We start from the raw sequence: 8,024 nt of genomic DNA on the forward strand, positions 1-8,024 counted from the left end.
CTGGGGGACCTTAGGTCTAGTGCTTTTGGCCCCCATGACTGCCTCTCATTCTGACACATTTTAAAATCCAACTTAAAATTGGCCAGGGGAGGAGGGGGTTGGAAATAATTCTCCAAAACTTGCTTTCCTGAAATGCAGTTTTCACCCTTGTACAGTCTAAGGCAGTAATTCTTAACAAGGGTGTCAGGCACCTGGGTGATGCAAGACCCTTTTAATGGTGCCATGGTGTGCTGCTCAATATTTGCATTATTAGGTATGCAAACACCACACGATTCACAAGATAAACCCAGACATTTCAAATAGAAATCCATAGTGCCAAAACCATTTTGACCTGTTGTTGTCCTTGGGGTCTTTGCAACAGAAAAAAAATGCTCTATTACTTTTCCATAATCAAAAGATGAGTAAAAACTAAGCTGGCATTTTCCAAGGGGTGGCTTGAGTCTAACAAGATTGAGAAACACTATTTTAAGAAGGCAGACAAGGTTCTTTGGGTAAATTTGATATCTTTTATTATATCAACTAAATACCCTTCCTCAGGCTGGGGAAGCATCTGCAGCTGGCGTGTGCTCTTCCTAGACAGAATGAATAGTAAAGAAGCCAGAGGCTGGTATGCACGCAAGAAAGCCACTCAGTGAAGATGTAAACTGAGGAGTCAGTGAGTGAGAGACAGGCTCAGGGACAGAAGGGGAAGGTAAAGAAATGTAGGTGGTAAATAGTGGAGAAGTACCTGGGGAGTCAGCTGTTAGGCAGGTTATAATGTGTCATAAATCTGGTGTCTATATTTAGTTCATGATTTTTTGTATCCAGTAGATTGAGAAAGTGAAGTTCATAGGCTCATCTGTGAAAGGTGTTTTGTAAATTCCCTTTGAGAATTAGAACTGAGAGATTGGAGAGAGAGCGGTTTTCTTGTGAGAAATACATCCTCACAGGTGAGTGGGTATTCTTGTCTTCGATAGATTTCCGGTGCGCATTCATTCTGGTGCGCAGTTGTTGTTTGGTCTCTCCTACGTATTTTCCATCAGGGCATTTGCTGCATTGGATCAGATGTATTACATTACTGAAGGTGAGATCCAGGAATGCGAATGGCTCTGTTGTTGGGTATAGCATAGGGATGGTGGAGCGATGTTGGCAGGTTTTACATGTCTTATCATAGCATGGTCTGAATCCATTCAGTGCATTTTGAGCTGTAGGAAGTTTGCTTCTGGTGATGAGGTTAGCAAGGTTCAATGCTTGTTTGAAGGCTAGGATGGATGGTTCTGGGAAGATATCTTTAAGAATTGGGTCTTCTAGTATGCGTTACACTTGTTTGAGGATTTTCTGTACATGTTCAAGGGAGGGATGATATGTCATAACCAGTGGTGTGCAATTCATGGGGGTTTGTTTCCCTTCTAAGAACCCCCCATGCATCCTTTACTGTTCTAAGCACTCATTCTATACCATGCTAAATTTTAATTTCATCTTAATGATTTCAGACTGAGTCTCATTTGCCCAAACATTTTTTTTGTAAGATTGTATGCTTTTATATTTCAAATGAATTAATAAGAGTGCAAAAGGCTCACTGAGAAATTATTTGAATTTTTATCTTATACAAGCCAATTGCCCATCAAGAATGATGGGGGGGGGGGGGGGGGGGGAAAGAGGCAGGGGGGACAGAGCACTGCCACCCACTGGCCCGCACTGCTGCCGCTCTGCCTCCACTCCCATATACCCCCTCACCCCCTGCTGCTCCACCCCGTGGCGCTGCCACCTCCCAGATGTGGGGGAGGGTGGGAAGCTTGCATACAGTGGCCACAGCCATCACCCAGTGGCCTGCACTGCCGCTGCTGCATGTCTAGCCAACCTCCTCCCCCTCCCCAGCTCCCCTTCCTACCTACCGGCTATTCTCAGGGCCTGGCAGTGGTGTCGGGGTGCAGTCACTGTGCCCTAACTCCCCACTTCCCTTCCCACCTCCTCCCTGCTGCCTCCCCCTGCTTGCCAGCTTTTGTCGGGGCCCAGTGGCAGCAGTGGTGAAACCAGAGCAGGGGGGTGGGGGGGTGACGCCAGCACTACGCCGCCAGCACCCCATGCTGCCACCTCCCAGGAGTGGGGGGGTAAGGTTACCCCACCATCCCCTCCGTCCCCCTTGGCCAGCACCCCATGCTGCTGCTGCCTCCAAAGAGCAGGGCCAGGGGAGAGGGGAAGTGAGGCCAGCAGTGCTGGCCTTGCCCCCCTGCTCCATCTGCTCTGTTGTCACTGCCTCTAGGGAGCAGGACTGGGGGGGGGGCGGCGGGGGGGGAGGGGGGGGGGGGGGGGGGAGGCAAGGCCAGCTGCATTGGCTTTGCCCTTCTGCTCCATCTACTTTGTCACCGCCATCATGGCGGCACTCTGCTGTGCCGCCACTGCCTCTTGTCTGGAATGCTCTTGGAACAGTCCTATTGGTTATTTCAGACAACCAGTCAGAGTGCAAATAAAGCATTAGACAGACAGACAGACAGACAGACAAAGGCTTTTATAATATTATAATTCTTCATCATGATGCAACATATTCAGGTAGATGACAAAAATATAATTGAAAAATCATACCCCACAGTTTGGTAGCCTTGCCATGGGTGGGCTTTTCAGACCCAGCTCTAGTTAATCAGCCCTACTCATAATACATGAGATAGAGCCCAAGCAAAAGAGATTTGGTTTTGTAGAAATTTATGGATGAAGCAAAATTACATAAATACAACAGAGTTACCTTTGGAGTATGAAATATTGTTAATCATTCTGATTCTCATTTGACTTATTTCCACAGTTATTGGATATAATAATGCTCTGAGTCAAGGCTTGCAAACTGTACAAAGTACAGTCTCTCAGTAGTTGTATAAAGCCTTGATCGCAGCAATAGCAAGGTCATCTAGAGCAATAATGTGTTTCTCCATTTGATGCTTTTGAGTCATTCCAGCATAGCTAAGGTTTACATTTTTAAAAGTAACAGAGCTGGGGATAAGGGTTTATCTGCACATGGAAATTACTTCAGAATAAGGTGAGTATGAATTTATTGTTATTCTGGATTTAATATCCATGAAGTTTTTTCAGGGTAGCTACTCTGGATACCACAATGAATCAGTCCCAAGCAACCTCTTCATACCTACTTCATATCAGTTAAAATTGCATGGAGATTTCACATGCAATCCCCAGGGCTAATGGAAGATTATGCAAAGTCAAGACGGAGTTATCCAAAAAAGACACAGGCATATAAAACAGTACTGCTTCTAGTCTAAGGTCCCCTTTGCATGTGCAGGTAAGAGTGATGGGATGTAATGCATGATCCACACAATCACACCTCCTGCCATGCCACGTGTGCCACCAGGCCACATATTCAATCAATTAATTGCAAGATAGGAAGCAGCTACAAAGTTATTACATATCTTTTGTGGAACACCTTTGTAATGTATTCCTCTTTTTATCATGCCATCAACTGATTGAATATGTGGCCACTTAAGGAGTGATTAACTGGTTAAGGCATGATTAACTAGTTAAGTGTAACGAGTAGATGGGGCCTGATATACACAGTACAGATTCCAATTGCAAAAGCAGTACATGAAACATTGTAATGTATTAAGAGACTTTAATATAAACTTTAAAAGATTAAGATTTAAAAAAAAAATCCCTCCAATTCAAGTATCAGAGCACTTACTTCCATCAACTTCCATGGCTCAGAAATATCAATGCATCAAAGAAAAAGCAGCTAAAAATGATGCTCAGTTCTGAATTGTAACTCAGAGCATTATCATATTATTTTATATGTATTACATCACAAACGACATCTCAAATAGCCTCCATTTCTAAATGTGTATTTTTTTTCTTTCAGTATTTCTAACCCAAAGGGCCCCAGGGCAAAGCTAGATTCTCATCTCTGAATCGCTTTAGCAATATTCTTAAGAACCATACATTTGAAGGCCACAATTTTGCAAATGACATATGTGACCCATTACCTTCAAAAGGCTGCCCATGTAAGAATTTAGTAAATTATTAGTTTGATGGGTAACAGTGCAGATGTTTTTCTGCTGCAGACTTCTGGAGAAAAAGAAGAAATAAAACAGTGCTTGATCTGGTTGGTGCTACTAATTGTAACAATTCTTGTAACAAGTGGTCATGGCATGATTCAGTATGAAGAGCAACACAGCAAATGTTTGCTGAGACAGATTATCGATATTGCCACTAGAGTACACAAACAGGACTATGAACTCACAGATAGCTGATCTGATGAATAAATAGCTGTTTGATTTATTGATTTTTTTTTAAGTTCTTTTTCAGACCAGAATTATGTTGCAAGGCACTTTGGACTTGATTGATAAAGCATGCCTAAGTGATCACTGCTTAACTGATACAGAACCTTATGTCTATGGGACATCAGCTCCCAAGTCATATACCACTTTTGAAAATGTTACTGTCTGTCATTAGTGTAAATGTCAGCTTTTAGAGACACATATAGAACAAATCAAATATTCCAAATACTGCTTTAAAAGATTTATTAACAACATTCTTGAAAAGTGATAATTTAAATGGTGAGGGAGGAAGCAGTTGTCAGTATCCATATAATCAAAAGAGTTAAGTCTTATGTTACATATTGCAATTAAGGCTCTTAGTATAATGAAAAGCCCATCTGAATTTAATACAGTATTAAACACCCAAAACTTCTAAAAAAAAGTTTCAAATATCAGTCCTATTGAACTATTTATAAAATATATTTCAGTAGTTGACACTAGCCTATCAAATTTTATCCTCATCCTTGATTTTAGCAAACCAAGAACCTAAGCCCTAAAAGAAAAAAGTTGTTAGTTTACATCCTGTCAAACTGCAGCATGTGTGAGAAACCACACAGAACAGTAATTAGGCATGAAGCAATACAGAATTCTCACAGCAGGCTGCTGAATGCGCAGTTAAACACGTTGCCAAACTAACACACTAGTTTGGTTACCAACTAAGCTTACAATTAATCTAAACGTTCTTTCAGAGGGAAAGATGGGTTCATTTTATACAGGCTTATAAAGTCTTTAAATGTTTGAAAATACAGCATGATGCTGAGCTACTGTTATGAGCCCTTAACTTCTTAAGAGTTATTTTCAGAAACTTGTCTCTCAGAACCACATGTTTTTTGTCTGAGGCTGGGCTTGTCAGAAAGCACAACATTTCGTAACAGCCACTTAGCACTTTGCCCTAAAAAGGAAAAAAATAATAATTTAAAGGAAATTAATGTTAACATAATTTTCCTGCAAAGAAAAAAAACCCCTTTGCAATCTGCTATTAAACACTGAGGTATTTCTGATGCCAAAACTGAATGAATAAACTCAAAAAATATTGAAAGAGGGTTTGGATGGCTTAGAGAATTTGTAATGGGATAGGACAGCCTTTTACCTTGAGGCTGCCAGTTCAAGTCTGGTGCAGGTCAATAATCACAAAGCTGGCTTGTGGCCTTTAGCAGCTGCAGCCAAGCAGAACCCTTGTTGACGGTCTCTAGAGTGGTCAACAATTGACACACTCATAGATACTAAGGGCTTACATATACCGAAACATCTAGAAAAATTCATCCAAATTAATCTTTAATTAATTCTTTTTTTTAAAAGGCAAGAAACCTCTGTGTGGGGATCAGAATGAAAGGGGTATTAGCTCAATTTGTTTAAAACAATCAATGATGACAAATCCAATTTAATCTGGATTAATTTTCTAGAGTGCTCCTGTTTTAAGAGACCCTAAATCACCCACTCACCTCTAGAATCTACTCTGGCAAAACCAGTCCTGAGGCACTTTAGTGAGATATAATAGGAAAATCTGCATTGCCATTGCTCATTCTCTGTCAGTGGTGAATATCAGCCACCAAGGTTCTCTACCTGGCACCTTTTATATGAATTTGAATACAAGAAAAGTTGTATTAAAATTGTTACATGGAATTAGAAAGGGTAAACCTTCAGTGGTTCACAGTTATTGGCTTCTCCAAGTCTCTTTGGTGTAAAGTGTTAGCATTTCTGCCGAATTCTACTTTTTAATATAAAGACCTAAGATATTTAGACAGTTGCACTGTTACTTTTTGTCTCATATGTTATCTCTGCATTCAAAAGCTTGAGAGTAGCATCCTCTGCAGGACTTCCTAGTAAAACAACCCAACCGATTTTTAAGCAAATAGCAATCAGAAAGTCAGTTTATGCCCATGGGCTACAGGCAAGATATATTGGTATAAAAATACATTGTGTACAACATGTGTTTGGAAAATTGCATAGACAATATCCATTTATTTAAAGTGAAATAAGGCACAATTTTACTAAATATATTTTGGCTATTAAAAATGCAAATCTATTATTTCAATCACTTTGATATAATGCACTTAAACATCTTTCCATAAAAATAGAGGTGCTAGTGTAAAAAAGGCAACTCTCTTTGTCCAGGATATGAAATACTCTAGTGTAAAAATTAAATCAGTCAATTTTTTTTTTTGTACTTCAGTTGCAGAAAATTTGAACAATGCTACTTCAGATGATGATCCTTTGCATTATTGTCCTCCAGACTGTTCATTGGTTGTTCCAGCATTTTCTTCATTTGCAGTATAATCCAGATGTTCCATCATCTAGGCATAAACAACAAGAGGACTCTTTATAAAAATCCTTTTTAAAAAAAACTAAAAAAAATAAATATATATATATATATATATGGATAAAATTATAAATTAGTTAAAAGAAATCTAGCTAGATCAGCAGCAGAGCAGAGTTTAGCAGCATACAGAGAAGAAATCCTCTGCAGGTCTGAAAAAAAGCATCATCTAAGCCAGATAATTAAATATGGAAACCAACCCCTTGTTACCACTTCAAAACCATTGGATGAAATGCTGTCATAGAATTCTTTGTAGAGCACTTTCCGCTGCGTCTCAGAACACCCCTCTAAAACACAGTCAGCAAGATTCAAGGTCCCTTGGACCCACTGGTGAAGCCACATATCAAGAAACACAGGTGAGCAGCCAAACCCTCATCTTTGGACAGTAAAGTAACTCAGCCCAGTCTAGCACTAAGGGATGTGCCCCTCGAGGGACTGTATGAAGGTCAAAGACAGAACATGTTGCGTGGAACCTTGAAGCTGACTTGGCTATTAGACTGGACATTAGGAATTAGACTGGACATTAGGAAGAACTTCTTCACAGTTAGAATGGCCAAGGTCTGGAACGGGCTCCCAAGGGAGGTGGTGCTCTCCCCTACCCTGGGGGTCTTCAAGAGGAGGTTGGATATGCATCTAGCTGGGGTCATCTAGACCCAGCCCTCTTTCCTGCCTACGCAGGGGGTCGGACTCGATGATCTATTGAGGTCCTTTCCGACCCTAACATCTATCAATCTAGAGAAAAAACATCTTAACTGGAATTAAATCCAGGGTTTAGTGTAATATTTTCATATTAGGACATTAAAAAAAACAAAGCTAAATTGTGTTAAGTTCCAAAAGTAATAAATAAGCAAGCAAGCAAGGTGCAAGAAAGATACAACTCAATTTTCAGTTCCATCTTGAACATTACACAGACACTCTTTGGCCAAAATCCTTGTCTTGACATTACTGACAAAATTCTCACAGAATTTTAGAGATAGGATTTCACTTACAATCTGACCTGAAAACACCTTCAAGGGCTTTTAATATTTCTACTGCTGGAAAATTCAGTAATCAAAAAAGTCAAATGGTACTAAAATTTATTCCTCTTTAGGTGTACACCAGAGCAGTGGTTTCCTATCAGAAGAGCCTACCACTGGACAAGTGCTACTCCATCATTTGGCTAATGGTACCTATCCGTGTCACTCCAAGATCAATACATTAAAAACTGATTTAGAAGTACCCTATTTTACAAACATTTCCTTGCCAGACAGACCAGTACTAATTATGGGTCCAACTAAAAAATCCATTGAAGTCAACTGAAGACTGTAATATCAACAGTAGCCTTTAGATGAAGGCCCATATTAGCAACAGTGATCCTGTAATTCAATAGAACTTATAACATGCCAAAACCCAACTACAAACTAGAGAGGGAGAAA

General features: G+C 40.1%; 1 protein-coding gene across 3 annotated transcripts in view; it reads right to left on the reverse strand.

Annotated features, from left to right (window-relative positions):
• Positions 1–4,479: 4,479 nt before the first annotated feature.
• The window catches only part of SPPL2A (signal peptide peptidase like 2A), a 39,252-nt gene continuing 35,707 nt past the window's right edge, over positions 4,480–8,024 (reverse strand). For all 3 annotated transcript variants that reach the window (XM_025212079.1, XM_025212076.1, XM_025212077.1), the window contains one exon: positions 4,480–6,586. In XM_025212079.1, coding sequence (XP_025067864.1) covers positions 6,512–6,586 — 75 coding nt within the window. In that variant the 3' untranslated portion in view covers positions 4,480–6,511. The remainder of the gene's footprint in view (positions 6,587–8,024) is intronic.

This window comes from Alligator sinensis, unplaced genomic scaffold, assembly GCF_000455745.1.
Source record: "Alligator sinensis unplaced genomic scaffold, ASM45574v1 scaffold476_1, whole genome shotgun sequence".
NCBI lineage: Eukaryota > Metazoa > Chordata > Crocodylia > Alligatoridae > Alligator > Alligator sinensis.